We start from the raw sequence: 21,070 nt of genomic DNA, 5'->3' as shown, positions 1-21,070 counted from the left end.
GGGGTCAAGAACACTATCCCCATAGAATCAACTAACCTAGGCTCATAGGGACTCACAGAGTATGAACTAACAATCAGGAAGCCTGCATGGGTCTAACATAGGCCCTCTGCAGATGTGTTACTATTATATAGTTTGGTCTTTTTCTGTGACTTTTAATACTGGGAGCAGGGGCTGACTGCTTTTGGGTCCCATTTCTTCATACTGGGCTACCTCTTCTAGCCTTAATGTGAAAGGAGATGCCCGGTCTTACTGCAACTTGATATGACATGTTTGGTTGGAATCCCAGGGAAGCCTGCCCTATTCTGAAGGGAAAAGAAGGAGTGGAAGTGCAAAACAGGGTAACTAGGGGAAGGAAGAGATGTAAAAACTGTGGCTGGGATCTGAGATATGAGAGAGGAATAAATTAAAAGAGAAAAATTAAAACATTTCTACCTTATTTGAAGTAGAAGAATTTTCTAACAATAAGTATAGTAATTTAAAAATAAGTAATTTTGACATGTCTTTCTTCTTCCTGGCAATCCTAATTTTTTTCCATTTTAATATTGGCTGGACAAGTACCTTGAATATGGTGCATACTATTTTTGATGCTAGGAGATAGAAAGAAGTGGATCCCTTGGGCCTACCTACAAGTTGGCTCTGCAGAATCATTGAACCACTGGTTTAATGAGAGACTCTGTCTCCAAAGCAGTAATAGCATCAGGAGATGGCTTAGTGCGTAATAGTTTTAAACATGAAAATGCAAATGTGAATACTGGAGTTTGAATCCACATGATTCAAGTAAAAGCTAGATGCAGTCGACTAAGCATGTGCAATTCTATTGCTTTTATGGGGAGATGGGAGGCACACAAAAACATCCTAGGAGCTTGTGGGCAAACAATATTGTAACCCTGTCTCAAACAAAGTGAATTGTAAGAACCACTACTCATTGATATCCTCTGAGATCTACATGGGTTCCACTAGTGGTGTCGTGTGAATACACAAACAATCACAGATGTGGCTACATGCATGCGCATGTATTACACACACACAGATAGATAATAGTTAGATGGATAGATAGATAGATAGATAGATAGATAGATAGATAGATAGATAGATAGACAGATAAGGGGAAGGGTGGAGACAGAGAGAGAGAGAGAGAGAGAGAGATAGCTAAAGAACACAAAGTAGAGAATTTTAGAGCAATACATCTTACATCATTTCTCTAACTTCAACAGGCACACACACAAACACACACACACACACACACACACACACGCACACACTGCAAAATGCATAGATTACAAAATAACAGAATTCATGCTACCACATGATATAAATAACATGTAGATTTTTCTTTTTGTGTACAATTTGTTCCTGTGTATTTTCAAAAACATATGCCCATATTATATTATTGTTCCTATGTAATAACAAAGCACCTACTGTAAACTCTCTGTGCAAGCAGAGCATCAGGAAAGTCTTTGTGGCCTAGAACTGTTCATTATATTGGAAGAAGCAGAAATATAAGTGAACAGGAAAACCAGAGAGTATTCTAAGCCTAGAGGGAAAGCAATCAGTAAAATAGACAATGAATTAGAGGTTATACAATATAGTGTGTTCAAGGAAAACGTTATAAGAAACTAAATTGTGAACTGGATGTGGGGTGGACTGAAAAACGTTCTACATATAAAAAAAAAACTACTTGAAATTAATGGTGCTGTGAAACCTCACCCATCTATATGAAAAGATAACTTGATCTCCTATTTCACAGCATGGATATAAGTAAATTTCAAGTAATTTAAAGCTTTATATGTAAGTAAATATTTTAAATATATTGTGTGTCTTGAAATGGCATTAAAATAGTATTAAATGACTAGAGGTATAAGCTTATCTAAGAAATTAGTAGGAAAGAGACACAAAGAACAAAATCATTCAAGTTCCTGGAAGTCAAAAGGAAGGAGAAAAATAATCTCTCCTTGTGTCTATATGTCTTATCATGTAGATAATATAAAGAAGAGGATGAAATACATATGTTTTCTAAGTAAACAGGGTTCATTCAGGTTCAGGGTAGGTTAACTCTGGAGAATGATGTCAACTTATGCTCAGTAAAATGGTCAGACATTAAAAATAAAAGAATCTCCTCAATGGTGTTGCAAATCAAAAATTAGTTCTTGTTAGGACTATAAACCAATCTTAAAGGAAGGATCTATGCCCAGCAGCGGATGGCCAACATAAAACCCACATACACCAGTTATCAACCAAGAAAAATAGACCAGTCCCTTGCCCATTATGTCTCTGGTGTGGACATTTTTGCAAATGGGGTCCCTTCTTCTGAACAGACTATTTGTCAAAGTCATTTGAAAAATACCCAGCATGATTAAATATTCAGTAAAATCAAGTAGGACAAAGACAGAGGGAAAAATGTAAAACTAAAGGCAAACAATATGAGAGCCAACAATAAACAATTTGAAGTTATTATTTAAATGTGGGAGAGTAATCACCAAAACTAGCATTTAAAATATGTCTCCTTAGGAATACAAATATGTCAGATGCAGGACAAAGGAGTGCTAAGAAGGTGTTTTTGAAAAATAAACATTTTTGTTTTGATGCTTTAATCCATATGCAAATTATTCTTTGGAAGTATTTCAAAGTAAAGGATTAGAGATAGAGCTGAATTTGGTTAAAACTTGTAGAAGATAATTTTGCAAATAAGAAAAATTGACACATCTCAACAGGAAAAGGTGATTTGTTTAACACCAACACCTGCTCATTTCTCCTTTACACTATTCTTAGAAAATATTCAATATGCCAAGTGCTGTTGGGGGATTCTGGACTCTACAACACACAAATTGGGCCCAAATCATATGTCTCTTAGAATTTATATTGTAGTCAACCAGAGATTTAAAAAGCAGAAATACACTTCATTTTGAAGTTTATAATTGTCTAGATATTTACTGGGTTCAATATGTTTACCTTATGAATATTTATAATATTATATTATATATTAGAAATGTACTTAAAACCTTTGTGACTACATAATCTCTTGGGATAAGTAAATAAAACAGAAAAGAGAAGAGCAGATCAGAGGAGAAAATGGCTCAAACAAGAAAAACAGGTGAGAGAGAGAAGGTCACCCAGTGTAGAAAGGTCCTGGAAACCAGCTTTTAAAAAGACGTTAAAGAAGAGGAAGCAACGGGACAGTCATTAAAAACTGTTGACAGTTTTCAAAGATGAAGACTGAAAATGAACAATTTTCAATGTAGAGGTCACTGTTGGCTGAATGGTGCACTGTTAGGAAATAAGTGGGCATTAAATTGAATAGGCTTAAAAATGAATTAGAGAGGAAATAACACAATGGCAGAACAAATTTATCACCATAAAAATAATCCATAATATTAGAAACTTGTACATTATTTTTTAAACATAAATTTAGTTGGTCACTTGTAAAGTAGATATCTAGCAACACATCAATATTTAAACTATGTTTAACACAAAATAATTTAGCAAAAACTTCCTTAGAAGAATGAATGAACAGTGTGTGAATAGGCACTCTATACAAAACATAAACATTCAGCATGAGACAGACATCTCAAATTTGTAGCAACCAGAAAATGTCAATTTCAATCGAAAGTAGACTTTACTAAAATTGACATCAAAAATTTGTGAGTGAATGAGTAAAAGATATTTTTATTTGAATATATATTCAAAAGCACAGAGTGGATATAATTATTGTGGTTGTTTTAAAGGGAGATTCTCCACTTTAAGGCATGCACACCCTGCTTTACTAAAAAGTTCATGGGAAAAGACAGAAAGAGAAAAAAGATGGGCTCTGTTTGCTTTGATTCTTTGCCAAAGCCACTCCAACAGAAGTCTCCCTTATGTTTTTCTGTAGTAGAGTAGGTTAGGAGATGGAGCATGCATGACCAGAGAGATTTCCTATGAAACTTCTGTGTCTTCTGTGTGTCTTTTTTGTCTCTTCTCCTTCTCTCTGTCCCTGTCACATCTCTGTCTGTCTATGTCTGTGTGTCTGGCCGTCTGTCTCCCCATCACTCTCTCTTTCTTTCTGAGAAAAAGGACACAGTAGAAAAGAAAGGCAGTGCTACTCCTAATTAAATAATCTCCTTGTCTTGTAAAATTTAAATATCCCCAATTTATTTACATTGTGATGCACTTTTTAAAAAGAGTATGGAATATGATCTGTAGAGAAGTTTGAGTTCTTTAGTCACTGTAAGGAGAGGATCAGAGGCAGTACTAGGGAATAATTTTGATTTATCTGGAGTATTTGAATTTCTGAACAGACAAAAGAACAATGCATTACGTAGCTTATTATTGAGAAAGCAAAACTAAATTCACATAAACCCTTTGAGATGGGTTTAAAGTAAATGCCTATGGTGATTCCAAATTTGTATACAGATTCAATACAGTTACATGACAATTACCATATTAGCAGCTACGACATCAACCTTACAAAATGACACATTAGTTCTATATCATGCTAGCAGGCCAGAGAAATGTGTCTAATGAAAGTTATTTTTTTAAATAATTACATTTCTTAAAAATGTAAAATAGTGCTGGTTTCTTAAGGTGAGTTGCATATTGTAGAATGTTCTTCATAATTACCATGGGTCTTCTTTTCCTTTTGGAGGAAATATTTTATCTTTCTTTCCTTTTTGACATATACTAAGAAAACTTCATCCTTTAGCCTTGGATTTCTCATCTCTTCATGTTGATTTTGAAATCTGTTTATTCTATTTGTAGTTATTTATTCCTTTTGTGCACACACACATAACTCCACACCATACAGGAAGTCTTTATTACCTCAGCGAATGTTACATCCTAAGAAGGGGGCAGAGAATGTACTCTTCATGAAATATGGAATATAAGTAGGACCCATTTATTTGTAATAACAACTATTTATAATGTGGAGTGTGACCAGATCATTGGGAACTAGGATATATATTTTGTTTACTAGAATTTTATCAAATATTTTTCTTAAATCTCAACTAGTTCATAGTTCCTTTGCTTAGCTAAGTCAGAAGATTCCTTCTTTTACTTGTCCCAAATAGAATACAGCCCATGACATATGTATAGCTCTGTCACTTACTGGCATTCATTTATTGATATATCATATAAAACATCATTATATTCTCTATTAGGCTAAAAACTTCTGTGATAAAGTCAGAGCCTACATCATGTAACTTTCTTCATGGGGATCGAGATGACCAAAGAACACTAATATACTATTTGCTTTTAGTGTTCACATTGAAGGGTAGGTTGTTCAAGGTATAACTCAAGAAAACTGCTCTTTTTTTTTTTTTTTCTTCTTTTTTTCGGAGGTGGGGACCAAACCCAGGGCTAGGCAAGTGTTCTACCACTGAGCTAAATCCTCAACCCCGAGCACTTTGTTCTTTAATACACATTAAGTAGTTTAACTCATCAAAAGTTAATTGAGATTATTTTCAATAACTTTTTGAATGATTAATGTCAAACATGGTACATAAAGCTGTCTGCAAGCAGTTGTCTAAGAACGATGTCTTGGTTAGGAATTTTAATTAAGAAAGTATCTTTAGACTTAAAAATACACAGTTTGTAAAAAAATGCAAATTTGGTTTTCTGTATGACCTAAGTATATATAAAAATCATGGGAAACTGCAGTGTAAAAAACATGTTCTTGACCTTACCAATCAGGAGTGAACATTACTAACTGGAAAGACTTTTTTCTGATAAATTAATAGTAACATTCACCAAGAAAATATACACAGCACTGACAGTGCTAATTTACTTTGAATTCATTGGTAGCTATTTTGACTAAATTTGCACCAATTCATGTTCTTAAAGAACATGGTAAAAAATAAATCCTCAACATGATAAGAGTCAAGATATAAAAACAAGATATTTTTAGGCAAAGCACTGGTCTCTCAAGTCTTTAGTATAGGGAAGATATGTTCAGAGAATTTAAAATGAAACCATATTAAAAATATGTTTTAAAAATAGCACTGAGTCAACAAGATGCCGATACTCAGATTTTTATAGCTATTCCCATTTGTGTCACTATGAATTTTTATGTGAATGATACCTTGTAGTGCAAGGTGCTGTATCTAACATATATTTAAGATAGACTGAAGATGTTTCCTCCTGTGGCTCAGGTAGCCTTATTCTATATCACTCTCATGTTTGTTGAATCAAAGAGAATTGAAAAAACTGAAAATCAAATAATACCACAAAAGAAATCATGATTAAAAATGCTAAAGATATAAATATAACAAAAGATATTACTTAGCTTCTCAGCATTTAAAATTATACTAGACTTGAAGGTTTCTTATTGGACCACATTATTCTTAACTATTAAACATGAAACGAAAAGGTTACAATCATGGATGCTCATGTTCTAATACAAGCTAATAATCACTTTATACTTAAGACAGAACACAGTGCTACTTCCTCAACTACATCTCGACCTTCACTCCCTCATCTTTTTTTAAATTTTTAATCTATATGCTTAAATTGTTATGGGATGATATGACAATTGTTTGGGCAGCTCTATATTATAAAACTTATGTCCTTTAGCATTTATTTAATAAAATGTATCATCCCCCACAAACACACAGTCAGTATTTTACAGTAATAAGTTGGATATTTCAAGATGCAAACAAAACAAAACAAAAATATCTCAGGATTGCTAGTGAATATATAGGCCAGAATTTCCTGCTTCTGTGCCCACAATAATGTGGTATAAGAAAACTAAAATGTCTAATATAGTTGTCTCCTGAGAGGCTCTGCCAGGGTCTTACAAATACAGAGGCAAATACTTGCAGTCAACTGTTGGACTGAGCATGGGATCTCCAATGGAGGTGTTAGAAAAAGGACTGAAAGAGCTGAAGGGGTTTGCAACCCATAGGAAGAACAACAATATCAACCAACCAGACCCCCCAGAGCTCCCACGGACTAAACCACTAACCAGAGTACACATGGAGTAACCCATGGATCTAGCCACATATGTAGCAGAGTATGGCCCTGTTGGACATCAATGGGAGGAGAAGCCCTTGGCATGCACTTCTTGGCATCCACTATTATGTCTGGGTTTGGTGTTTGTATGTGGATGGGATGGATCCCCAGGTCAGGCAGTCTCTGGATGTCCTTTCTGTCAGTCTCTGCTCCACACTTTTTCTCCCTATTTCCTCCCATGAGTATTTTGTTCCCCCTTCTAAAAAGGACTGAAGCATCCATGCTTTGGTCTTACTTCTTTAGAATTCACAAACCACATGAAACCCTATCACATTTCAAACACTTCCTTTTTAGTGTTTTGTTTTGATTTTGATTTTATTTGTGACCTAGTCTAATTCTATGGTCCAGGCTGACCTTTAATTTCAACAACCTTTTTCCTATCTTCCCAAATACTGATACTACATACATGCCCCACAACCCTGGACTACCTTTCACCTTTAAAAGATAGAGGTTGTTATTATTGTTGTTTTTGATGATGATGGTGATGATGATGATGTCCTCATAAGCTTATATGACACTGATTAGGAAAAATAGGAAGTTGGTGTTAATTAGGTGGCATGAACTCTATACATGGCTTTGCAATCCAAACTAATGTGGTCTGACAAAGGTTTTATCCTCTGATCCTGAGCCTCCCCTTCTTAGTTGCAGCAATGCTGGCCTGAGTCTTTACTGAGATCAATAGCAGTTCCATGCCACAGTGCACAAAGCAAACTAGCCTACTTTTGTAATGGTTTGAGCAATCCTTGCTAGTCTGCTTTACTGTTTGTCTTTATCTCAGTTAATAGCGTAGCCTCCAATGTCAAAAGTGTCATTGGTCATTCCACTGTCTTACTTGTAAAACTAGAACCTCCCCCATCCCTATTGCATGTTATCTACCTAACACCTATGTTCATTCCAAAGACTTTGACCTCTTGTGCTTCAAAATCTTCCCTTTCAGCTCTTGCTCTTAAAGCCCTTCTTCAACTTGTCAGACCCTTTGCTCACCAAAAGCATTTCCTTATTTATGGGTTTCTTTTCCATAGACAAAAATCTCAAGCCTTCTTGAAATTCTAATCTAGTAAGCAGTTCTTAATAGCTCAGTTTCAGGCACACGACAAAACTAATAATAGGGTCTGAGCTTCTCCATACATTTCCTGCCCCTATCAAATCCCTTGTTTTAAAAACATAAAATAAAATAATAAATAGAGATTAAGAGTAAAATAAAGCGATCAAGAACTCCATATTTTGGTCTTTCCTTTTTTTTCTCGACTACATTACCTAAGGGGTTACAGGTATGCTGTTAGTACCCAGAGCTCAGCTCCCAATATATATGAGTCAGTGCAGGACTAATAGAGCACAAGTTACAGATTGACATGAATCACCAGACTTCTCACTCATGGCAATTAAATGCATACTGTTAAGTCTAAAAAGTGCTGTATGCTTTGAATAGCACCATGCAATGATGTATACTTCCCAATCTTATAATCACTTCTGAAGTTTTCCACTAACAACTGGGAGAGTCATCAATATCACATCTCTATCCTCAGTCCCCCTTTAGTTTCTGTGTATGTGTTTGTGTGTGTGTGTGTGTGTGTGTGTGTGTGTGTGTGTGTGTAAGTAACTTATCTTACAAGTTTCTCTACACAACTGTAACATTTCTTTATATACTATTTTTGTTAGGGTACTATCCTTTAATATTGTTTAAATGTATGTGTGTGTGTGTATGTGTGTGTGTGCACACGCGTGCTTGCATATATGTGAATTTTTTTACCCCATGCTACTCTCTGTTTCTTACATGCAAATAGGTTGTAATGCTTTTCCTTCTACTTTTGATATATAGATCCTTTATTGTAGAATATTTTATTGCATTGATTATACTTTATTCAGCACATACTTTATTTCATCCCTCTCAATGAATCCCATCTGAGCTAAAACTATGATAACATTTTTGTGACAATTAAGTAGCACTTATAGGTATGACTGCAGTGGATGTTAGTAGACTTTTAGAAGAGAGGCTAAAGATTTAAAACAAATAAAGAATTATCACTCCAATGCTAAGTACATATTTATGCTAAAGAAATATGATCATATTTTGATAATGTCAGTTTTAAAAATGTGTCTGTCGATGCCTATGGCTATATACATTACATTTTAAAAATAAGCCAGCATAGTTACAACAATCACTCAGTCCATAGAAATGTCACTGAATCTTTCCAAATAAGAAATGAAGTTTGATTTATTGTCTCTACATTTATTGTTTAGATGCTGTTCATGAACTGAGAAACCAGACAAAATGTAAGACTTCCTATTTTCTTAATTATATTCCAAACGTGGAAATTATTTTTCTCTAGGTCTTTGATATTTTTGTATCTGTATATGAAAACAGACAAACACGCAGAAAATAATGACTTTTAAAAATTGAAGTAAAGCAAAGGTTGAGGTTTATATGATGCTGGTTAAAAAGAAATATTTGGACCAGAAATGATACTCAATGTTACTATAATCTCAAAGACACCTGCAGAGATCTGCAGTGGAATCACTGTCTTTGATGATGCTCACTGTTAAAGATTTATAGTAAGAAAGAGATACCCTAAATCCCAAGGGGTTATGGGAGAAAGATTTCTAAGGTCTTTTCAAGTATTTTAAGATCTTTACAAAGTAACAACTTAGAGAAGAGTGAGATGTGCAGTATTTTAATCTATATAATCCTTGCTGCTTCCATTTTCCTCACTGTATAAAATAGAAGGCAAGAAAGGGACACAAAGAAGTTACTGTAGTTTTATTGGACAGCATGATGCACTGCACAAGAAAAGGTTCTTTTGTATGTCTGTAAAGATTAATGTCTTCGTATGAGAGGATGACAGAATGCATAGTAGAAACACCATTCACTGCATCTTAGAGTTGTAGTCAGCAAGTATGTAGTTTTACAAAGGTACAGATTTAAGTACTTAGAACTAGGGTTGCTTGATATATTTCTGTTTTTAACTCTAATCAAGAAATTATCACTTTATTTTTATGAAATTCATAAACCGATGCCTCTTTATGCTGTCATGTGTGTTCACATGTGCTTGCATCTGATGTGTGTATAATCTGATGTGTATAATCTATTTATAAGCATGCTCCTATGAGTGTGGATGTATATACATGTGCATGCTTACCTGTAAGTGCCAGGAAAAAAAATTGCTGACACACCTCAAATGCCATAATGTGGTTTTGAGAAAGGACTTACCGCTGGAAAGTGGATCTCATCAATTTAACTAGACTGTGGGGCCAATATATCCTTGAGATCATATATGTCTTCCACTCTAGGGCCGGAGTTGTAATCATGCAGCCAGTGGTTTTTACAAAACGTCTACAGATAGAACCAAGGTACTCTTGTTTGTTTATAAAACATTTTACTGACTCAGTCATGTACCTGACTCCTCTTTCTTGATTTTTTTTGTTTAATATACCTATTGCTAAAATTCCCATCTAAAAGTTCATATGTACAGAATTTAAGTAGTATACATTAACAAAGACATAGGACAAACACAGGCAGAAACATTGGCTTTTCAGAATGTATCTTCCCTTACATTCAAGAAAAGGTAAATACAGCATTTTATACTAGAAAAAATATTATTTTTTTAAAAAAGCATTTGCTGATGCCCTACAGATACTGTAGGAGAATATAGTCCTAAAACGACATAAATTAGTCATTTATTGCAAGAAAATGTGGGGCCCTATTATAGAAATGTTACTGTGAAGCTGACTGTAGCCTACACTTTGTTTTCTTGTGAAAATGCTGTCCATGCTAACGTCGCAGTCTCCATTTGAATTGGCTTTCTTTTCCCCTTCTCACATCCCATCTGGAGTCCTGTGACCATTTAAATGACTTATTCCTTAAGAATATTTTATGTTTGTTTCTACCCCAAAAAATATTTCTTGCTTTTTGTTCAATGTTTGTAACTATTGCTTTATTTGCTAGTTATCTGTGGTTATACATTTAGTGATTGTCATCTGTCAAATAAAAAAAGATGTTTTTTTTTGCCACCAAATCTTTATATGCATACAAATAAATGGATTAAAAGCAAAAAACCAAATATTACATAATAATATTTCTCAGTTTATCAAGGGACTCAGAAACACGTCAGTGACTCTGAGCTGAGAGCTGTAACAGATATAACACAATTTACCTGTGACTTTCAATATGTTAATTAACAATTGATTAATATCTGGCTCCTGCTTGGTGATCTCTTGGTTATGTTTTTCCTTTTTCAGTGCAAATGTATTATCAAAAGTAAATGAGGGGGCTGGCAGTAGCTCCCTCACTAAAGCACATTATCCAAACTCTTGATATCAGATTGAATCTGAACCGCTATCACTCTTGTAAAAATACCAATCGTGGTGATCTGTGTCTGCAATCCCAGCATTGTAGAGACAGAATCAAGGCCCTGGGGTTTACTGGCCAGCCTCCTCGCTAAATCTTTGACATTCAATTAAAAAAAAAAAAAAAAACTTCTCCTTCATTACATAAGAGGCATTAGCCTCTGCCTTTCAATCCATGAAAACATTCACTCACAAACACATGCATACACAACAGTAAATGATTGTCAAAAAGGATCTAAAAGTCTCTTCCATGAATGAGATGGTGTATGTTTTACTGGCACTTAAAAGTGGCTTCTTGCAGTAGAGAAGGGCAGTCAGGGATGGGTTTCAGTAGGAAATTCACGTACAAGATATTCATGGAAGCCACATAGAGGGACTAGGAAGATATCACTGCCTCTTATGTGAAAGAATTTACTCTTTGAGAATGGGACATCCTCAACCACTATGCTTTTGGGACATTGGCATAGGTCAACGGAAGGTATGTCCCTCCTGAGACTAGGGATGAGATCTGAGGTATCATCTTAGAGATGGTGACATAAAATGAGTATTGTTTAGCCACAGAGAAGGAATTCACATTTTCTCTCAGTCATTTCATGGAAGGAATGGGGATATCATTTGACAAGGTTTTAACTGTTGATCTCACAGGCTTACACTTGAAGTGTTATTTGGAGAGTCTGAGTAAGAATTTTTTTTTTCAAGTCAAGCATTGCTTCTGCTGATTCTTCACACCCTACTGACAATATGTAATTTCCTCTAGTTTATCTGTTGCTAGAATTTTTGTAGATTTGTTGTAACATTTTTTAAGGGCTACACTCAGCTTTTTCTATTTTCCTACCAGGAGTCTTTCCAGAGCAAACACCAGCACTAGCTATTGAGATCTGCTTTAGAAGGACACCATAACTTTACATATGAGATTTCACATGTGCCTAATGTCCACACTAAAATTAACAGTCTAAATTACAGAAAAATATGCTGAGAGTGTACCTAATGTTCTTTTATAAAGACATATAGATAAGTCATTCAATAGTAACTTTAGTCAGGGCAGTGGTGACTTAATTTATATTGAAAGAAATCCTAATGGCTTTTTAAAACAATGCTTTTATATTTTATTGGATATTTTTTATTTACATTTGAAATGTTATCTACTTTCCCCCACCCAAACACCCACCTCATCCTGCCTTCCCACCCTGACATTTCCCTACACTGGGAGGGGGGTCGGGAGGAGGGAGGTGTTGGGAGGGCTTCAGCTTTGGCAGGACCAAGGGCTTCTCCTCCCTTTGGTGCCTAACAAGGTCATTCTCTGTAACAATTGCAGCTGGAGCCATGAGTCAGTCCGTGTATAGTCTGGATGGTGGTTTAGTCCCTGGGAGCTCTGGTTGGTTGGCATTGTTCTTTTTATGGGGTTTTAAAACCTTCAGCTCCTTCAGTCCTTTCTCTAACTCTAACTTTTATCAAAGTTCCCTTCTGCTTTGCTTTTGGACTACTTTGTATTTATCTGTATCAGTAGTTAAATGATATAATTTGTTCATTTTCATAGGGACACAGACCTAGTAAGTAACCGAAAATTATCAAAAATATGTTTTATTTCTCAATGATGACTCCAGGTTATGACTATTGTATAAGCTATATAATTTTGTATAATTGTATTATATTGTATAAAGTATACAACACTGTATAATTATACAATTTTCCTCTAAGAAACATCCCATCAGGGTGGCACCCATTAGAAGCTGGGCAGATACTTTTGCTTGTATATGGATTTAAGCTGTCTTTAAAGCATAGGAGAAAAAGCATACAGAGTACAAAACAAGAGATACAAAGGGTGTATTTGTGGTATCATAATCTATAGTTAGAATAATATACCAAAAATAATCCTTTTTAAGCAATAATGAAAAGGATCTTAGAAAAAGCTAATAATAATGATGATTCAGTAATTGTGTGATAATTTGTATTGCATCACAAAACAGAATCCATTGTCCTTGTGGAGTAAAAAATTGTAACTTCATTACAGCTTTAAACGTTACCAATGTCTGTGTGTTTTTTGACCTCATAGTGAATAAATTTTTCAAAGTATAATTCGTTTGGTCATGTATCTTATATGACATGTTGCATATAAAACTTGTGTTTTATGTCATGGCAAGAAAGCAGAAAGTATCCTTTTAAAAACTTTTTGTTGAGTTTCTATTTAATATCTGATATTGAGTTAAAATTACAGAGATAAAATAGTTAATAAATAAGCCCATCCTTGAGGAACTTACAGTTTTAAGGTAAGAGAAAAATCTGCAAAAAACTAAAACAGAAACATGAAATAGATACCGTGTGTGCACAGAAACTATCAAAAGAACAAATGTGCACCAGTGCTTTGCATATTAAAAAGAAAATGCAACCATTATTCTACTCAGTTTAATAAAAATTATGGAAGGATACAGGTCAAATTTACAAAGCAATTTTAAACTGGAGTGTTTGATCTTTATGCATGGAACAACAGACTAGAAAAAATGCTCCTGACTCAAATCCTGATTCAGATATAGCAGGAATGTACTCTAAAATGTAAAACTCTAAAAAGAACAAATAAATAAAACCTAAACTCTAAGACTAATATTTGCATGTGCAAATATAGGGAATGGAAGCTTATGCTTACTTTGGATAGAAAAATAGAATAATAACTTAATTTTATTATTACAATTATTAACAAATACATTTTCTTCAATAATAATGAAGTCCCAATGTAGAGATTTTTAAATCTGAACAAAAAGTTTCCCATTGTAAATGTTTCTCAGGTGTTCTCAGAGTTATGTAGGAGTTCAATGCCCCAGTTATCTCCATGTTAAGCATCATCTAGTCATATTACCTTAGCAGTTAAGTTTATAACACTGTCAAAAATATCTCAAGGTTTAGTATAATTGGTGTGGAAAATCTGTGATCGTGTGTCTTCACCAATCATCTTCAAAATTCTTCCATTCATTAACACTGTCATATTACTAATCACTTAGCTTTTAAGTTTAACTGCACCTGGAAAGTTACTATTAGGGATTAAATTCCCTGTTATTTGTCAGTGACACTTTCTCCCGGAGAACTTCTTACATGGAGAGCATGCATTTCAGAAATTGTGATGGGGCCACATCTACTTATTAGTTTCTCTCTCTGATGACAACAGAGGGTTTAAATTCTAATTTGGAAAATGCATGTTGTTGGCATGCAGTTTTAGCAGAGGTTCAACTCTGGGCTGAGTTGCTCAACTGATTCACACATTTTATTGCTTCTGTCATCTAATTCCTACTTCTAATTCAAAAACCAGATTGAGGAAACTCATTATTCCCTTTTCCTGGCTACTACTTCAAGCAAAACAAAGCTACAAACTGTACTATCCTTGATGGGAAGCAACAAAGCAAAAACAAACAATGAATAAATATGTCACACTTCTTTGCAGACACATTCTTATATTTGTTATTTTCAGTAAGCATTGGTAGACTCAATATAAACAGGTAAGCTTGGTAAGACAACCAGTGAGGATCCATCATACATGTCCCATGTTACAAGACATTCTGGCTGAATGTTGTTTCCTTGCACCCTCCTTTGTGTATCACCCTCATTGCACATACATGTGTTTTCCTGTTTGCAGTAGTAAATGTATGTGTATATTTCTCTGTGTACATAAGCACATGAATGTGGATGCCTGGACCTTGTACTCTTGAGCTTTTAACTGCTGAGTTTTGTTTGTGCAAGTTTCTTCAATACTCCTTTTAGAAACATTTGCTAAATTTACATTGGTAGCAGTTACTCTGCAGACCTCTACTTACCTAAGGGCAGGACACAAGGGTAGCATTTCATGTTTGAAACATTCTAAGCACATTCAGTGCTCCTTTCTAAAATGGCCCAAACAGCCTGTAATATTCTAATAATTCAAGTAAGCTTTTTGAACAAAAATACATATACGTAGTTTCAAGTATAAAGCAAACATGCAAGTAAAGATTTCTATCAGTATTCATTTCTTTTCATCTTTAAGAAAATTTTCTGTACTGATGATTGAATGTAGAGCCTCATGCGTGCTATGCAAGTGTTCTATTCCTCAGCTATACAACAGGCTTAATTTTGTTTATAATCATCATCATCATCATCATCATCATCATCATCATCATCATCATCATCATCATTGATTTGAGAAAGGTTTTTGGTCTATAGCTCAAAAATGTCTCTAATTTCATTGGGTCACCTGGAACTCTCTGGGTTCAATTAACTTGCCTGTTTAAGCCTTTTGAGTATCTGAGGCAATAAGAGTGCCATGGTACCCCGTCATTACCTATAACTTTATAGGAAATTCTGTCTCAAGGAGAGGGATACATAGCTATTTTGATCCAAATTCTAACACTACCCCTATATTAGTAACTACAGAGTTATAATTATGTCATTTGCTTCTAAATTTATTCATATTCCATTCCACTCTATTCCCTCTATATTAGGTAGGGCTTATTTTTATTATCAATTTCTTTAACATTTATTTACTTGTGTATACGTGTGTCTATGTTTATGTGAGTATTTATGTGTTGGCCATGTGCATTCCACAGCATATATGTGGAGGTCAAAAGATAACTTTTAGGAGTCAGTTCTCTCCGTTTGCCATATTATTTCTAGGGTTAGAATTGGGTTGTCTGGCCTGGCCGCAGGTATCTCTATAGCCCTGCAGGTTTGTTTTGTAACCATTTTAGTAGTTGTAACTAAAATATGATCTTAAATCACAAACTATAATTTCCTCTACTAACTTAGACAATCACCATTTCCTAGGCATTCACTATGTGACTTTATAAGTATGTCTAGTTCAAAATAGTCTTTTCTATTGAGCAAGTATATGACCGGAATAAGAACAAGTGTCAAAGCTTCTCAACAGCTTTCCTGCTTCAAGCTCCTGAAAATGGTGCTTGTACATTTCTTGACACTTGACCTAAATTTCTTTTCTATACTTTAAGTACTATGCTTTGAAAGGTAATAGTTCCTCAGTCAAGCATGGGTAACCATGCTGGGTATGCAAGAATACACATAGAACTTGATGAGATGATAATTATACTGAAATTCTTAACATTATACATTGATCATAATAGTGGATTGACATACCTTGGTACAGAGTTGCTTGAATAAAAAGAATTAACTTTATAGAGCAAAATGGTATTTTATAACATGCTTTGTAGTCTGAAGCATAGATTGACTAGGATGTTGGATTATATTCACCTCTATATAATTTTTTTCATAGAAAAACAGGAGAATCATGTGGGTGAGGTTTAATTCATTGAAAGTATAAAATTATTGATTCAATATTACCTCACGTAATAAACCTTAAGTGTAATTGTTTATTCTTTGAAATGTATTCTTTTTCAGTCTATTACATAATAAAACAGATATCTACTGCACAAAGTAACTTAAAAAGATTGTTTTCAATCTCTAAAGGATAATATAAAGCCAAACCAAGAATCTAAAATGACAAACTGTTCTGGGAAACTTTGAAGTAATATAAAAAGACTTTTCATCTTATTAGTGTTGACTTGTGAAGTTTACACAGTCAGGTTTAGCCACAATATGTTATAATCTATCCAAATAGCAAACCTATGTTTGGCCTCTATAAAAATAAAACATTACCTGGTATAACCTGCTGACCACCACGTTAATGAAAAATTTGCCTGTGGTTTTTGTGCATTGGCATTTATTTTGCAAGCCTCTCTTAATCATCACCTATTTACATTTCAAAAAGAGATGAACAGTAATATCTTGTTCCTCACTTTATTAGGATGAAAACTAACACATGAAAAGTGTTTAATAAAACAGAAATATTTTAGTAAATTATGAAAGCTTTAGCACTTAAAAACTAATGTTTTATCTATACAATTTTGAAACATAAATCCATTTAAATTCATGTGTAACTCATCTTTTAAATTTTTTTCAAAATATACCAAACCTGAAATTTCTAACTGACTTGTGATAATAATATTTGGGTTCTTATAATTTTGACTGATTTTTTATTAAAATTAATCACCAAAACATAGAAATTATCTTGATAAAAGAGGCAAAAACCTGTGGTCTTTCAATGTTAATCAAGGAAAATATTAGAAACTTTTATAGTATTTTAGTACTAACCCAGATAGGTATTATTAAAACAGAGGAACTCAGACAGTATTTATAAGAATAGAATTAGGTATAACAGCTTTGGGAAGATTATGATGTCTACCAAAGTTTAATATACTAATCTAACCATACTCACGCCTGCCCTATTATTCAGAAATTTTCTAAAGAAAGTCTCAGGTATGATACACGGTACTCACATACATACATACATACATACATACATACATACATACATACATGCAAACAAAAGTACATACATCACACTATGTTCAAGGATATTCATGGCAAACTTATATTAGGTCAAAGTTGAACAATAGTCCATAAATCCATCAAGAGAGTAAGTTGATTGCCCTAAGGTCACCATACTTTAATAAGAAAGAATTCTTGCTATGTGCAGCACCAAGCATAATCATACAAACATGATCATCTGAAATATGAATCACATGTATATTTTTATTTATTTATAACATTCACAAGCAAGAAAAACTTCTGTGGCACAAATTATGATAATTTTTACCTTTAGGAATTTTGATGCCTTTGAAAGGAGATCAAGGTGGTAGTTGGTGTGGACACCTACCTAGTATTGACTTTTACTCCTAATTCTAGGTCTGTGATCTCTTCACATGGGTGTGAATCTTTTTTTGTAAAATGTAGCTAAATTTTATGTATACATCTATTTTAGAATTATCTATGCTTTTTCATCAGAACTGTTAAAGTCTTTTAAAAGCCAGTTAAAGTTGTTTGAACCAGAACATTATCAATGATTTTGTTGACTGGTTATTACAGTTGCCTCTATATTTCCTGAAAAGAGTTGGCTAAAGTATAGCAATGTTAAAGTAATGATTCCTGTTGTTCAGTAAGACTGTAAGCTGACTGTAGCTAACAGTAATGAGCATATTTCAAATCAATACCTTCATTTCTAATTTTCTGTTGATACATCATAGGAAGATTTAGTTAACAAAGAATATTTCCATAAAGACATTTATACATCATTTTCAGTAAGGTACACTTCCATTCCTGAGGAATTCATCTTTTATGAGGTAAAAATATTTATTTTTCAAATGTTACTAAAGTTTCCACAGAAGAATTATCTACTGTTATATGATTCCAGTTTAGGATAAGGCCTTCTCTGGGTTTTGAAAGAAAAATATAATAAAGAATATAAATATGAAACAAAACTTTTATTGGGAAAGTTTTTTTCTAAGAATTTGTGATTGGACTATTCTTTAAATAATTAATTAATCATTAATCATTAATTAAGGAATCTTTAATCATTAATTAGTGATATTAAAGATAAATTAAAATTATCAATCGCTTCTAGGGAATTTCAATAAAAATGTCATAAATCAAAGATCCAATAATGAGGATTATATACCTAGCTACAATAAAATTATTTTTATGAATTGTCATTGCATAAATTTTACCTCATTGACTAATATGTTTTAATAATTGACCTTAAATGCAAACCAAACAGACACATTGGCTTTTAAAAATATATATTATCACATTTGATACTAAACATAAATTATCAGGTCAAAATGATTAGCATATTTTAACCTAAATTTTGTACCACCTTCTTTAACATATTATATATATATGTCATATATATATACATATATATATATGAGACCTCTACATACTCTTGATTTGCTCCACAGATATATTACCTATGTCAATAGAAAGTTACAAAAAACATAATATCATATTAATACACTGTCCACTTAAAATACTGTGATCTGAGATTTTTTAAGACTTCAATTTAAAAGGAGTCAGCATTTGTAGGAAATGCAATATTCAACTATTTCCTATTACAAACAGGCCTGCCAGAACAATATGTGAGTCACACTTTTAAGACAGCCAAAAGATTAAAACTGGAATTATTAACACAAGGAGGAATACTTGCATCACATGGACACCAGCATATTGTTAACTAATTCAATGTTCTAGTGATTTAACTTTGACATTCTTGAAAAGGTTTTCAGCCATAAAGTGAATATCCCACAGTGATTATGTGACAATACTAATGTAAAATTTATGTTGCTGGTTTAAATATCTATATGAATATTTTTTTTGCTTTCATACAGTGTTTAATGGACAGTGGGGTTTCAGTTATCTTTACTTTCACCTAGCTTCTCCTAATATCTTCTAGGTAACTGTAAAGAAATGTTGAGAGCCTACCAAATATAATTGAGACATCATAAAAACTGCCATGGCAGGACAATTTCACAAGTTAATAGTCTTCTTATACTGCTCTCTTCCACAAGACAACTGTAGACACAGAACATATTTAATGCTGAATTTAATGCTGAATTTAATGCTGAATTAGGTCATCGCAAAGTTTCTATTTTGACTTTATCAGTGCATATATTAAAATGACATTTCTCTGATCAATAATGCTTATGTTCTACATTATCCTTTCTATTTTAATGATGACCTCATTTCTAATTTCTTAATGTTTTCTATTTTTTTAAAAAAGAAATTAACACCCAGGAAACATAATTCATCATTACCAAGAAAACTCTAATGAGAAATACGTCAGAAGCAAAATATCTGTTTTATTTTTTAAGTCATTAGGTTTGAAAGAGTAATGTGGACAGAACCCAGTTACTTAAACACACAACCCCAGTGAAAAATAACAGGAAATTCTATGTTTCTAGATGTCTCAATAGATAGATTAATAGGCTCTTTGAAACAGATAATTAAGATTTAAAGGATAGTTTCAGTAAGTCAGAACACAGTAACATATTTCTCAGCTTCCTCATTAACAAGTGGTTGCAGATTAACACATTGACTTATTGAGCTCTCTTAATGAGATTGTTAATGCATGGGGACTTACCTCAGTAACAGTGCGGCTTCCCAGAAGTAAAATCCAGAAACTAGTGTCCGAAAGTGTCTCACGTGGGCCATGATACGGAAAGATATTCCCGATCCTGAAAACAGTCTTATCCAAGGCATGGGGGACCAGAAAGACAGAAGTGAAAACGTGCCATCTAACCCCTTCTGGGGCTGCTAGAGGCAAACGCTTGGGAAGCTTCAGCACCTCAGACAGCTCCCGCAGTACTCTGAATCCCTCTTTCAAACACTTGATGTTTTCCTAGACCCCTCCTCTGAGCACTGGAGCAGAAGGATTCACCCGGCTACAAACGTGCGAGTGATTTCACTGTGAAGCCACAGAAAAGCGAGAGACTGTGACGACGTGTCAGGAGTGCAGAGGTCCTGAGCAACAGTTCCTCACAGTTCTATCAGCAGAAAAGGACTCGCCTTTTCTTGGCTCTGGCCCAGGCAGGGATCGAGGAAGCACAACAGCAGTCAAAATTGAGAATGCTGCTCCACCAGGTCCAAGAGCCAGAGTCTAGCTCTCCACCTTTGCGAAACCCCACCGAGCGGAGCGCGGCAAAGACAGGCGGGGGCGGGGCCAGAGGACTTGTCCTTCCCGCCAATCACAGCTGCACAGCAGGACAGAGTGACAGGCCACTTACCTCACAAGGGAATGCTCAGTCTTTCACCCCCTGAAAAAGGAGGGGCAGTGTAGACTTGGTGCAGAGCCCACTAGGGCTCCCTAGAGGGAATGGGGAGGGAACCTTGTAGCTGAAAAGGGAAGATTCAGTGGTTTGCAGGATTAGGGGATAGACTA

General features: G+C 34.2%; 1 protein-coding gene across 2 annotated transcripts in view; it reads right to left on the bottom strand.

Annotated features, from left to right (window-relative positions):
* Nucleotides 1–20,779, bottom strand: part of Glra3 (glycine receptor alpha 3) — a 251,344-nt gene extending 230,565 nt beyond the window's left edge. The window contains exon 1 of one of the 2 annotated variants that reach the window (XM_032918805.1): nucleotides 20,273–20,779. In XM_032918805.1, coding sequence (XP_032774696.1) covers nucleotides 20,273–20,391 — 119 coding nt within the window. In that variant the 5' untranslated portion in view covers nucleotides 20,392–20,779. The remainder of the gene's footprint in view (nucleotides 1–20,272) is intronic. The other variant, XM_032918806.1, reaches the window with a different exon arrangement.
* Nucleotides 20,780–21,070: the final 291 nt, after the last annotated feature.

The sequence above is a fragment of the Rattus rattus genome, chromosome 13, assembly GCF_011064425.1.
Source record: "Rattus rattus isolate New Zealand chromosome 13, Rrattus_CSIRO_v1, whole genome shotgun sequence".
Taxonomy (NCBI): domain Eukaryota; kingdom Metazoa; phylum Chordata; class Mammalia; order Rodentia; family Muridae; genus Rattus; species Rattus rattus.
The sequence above is the reverse complement of the archived record's forward strand: the minus strand, read 5'-3'. Positions and strand labels throughout refer to the sequence as shown.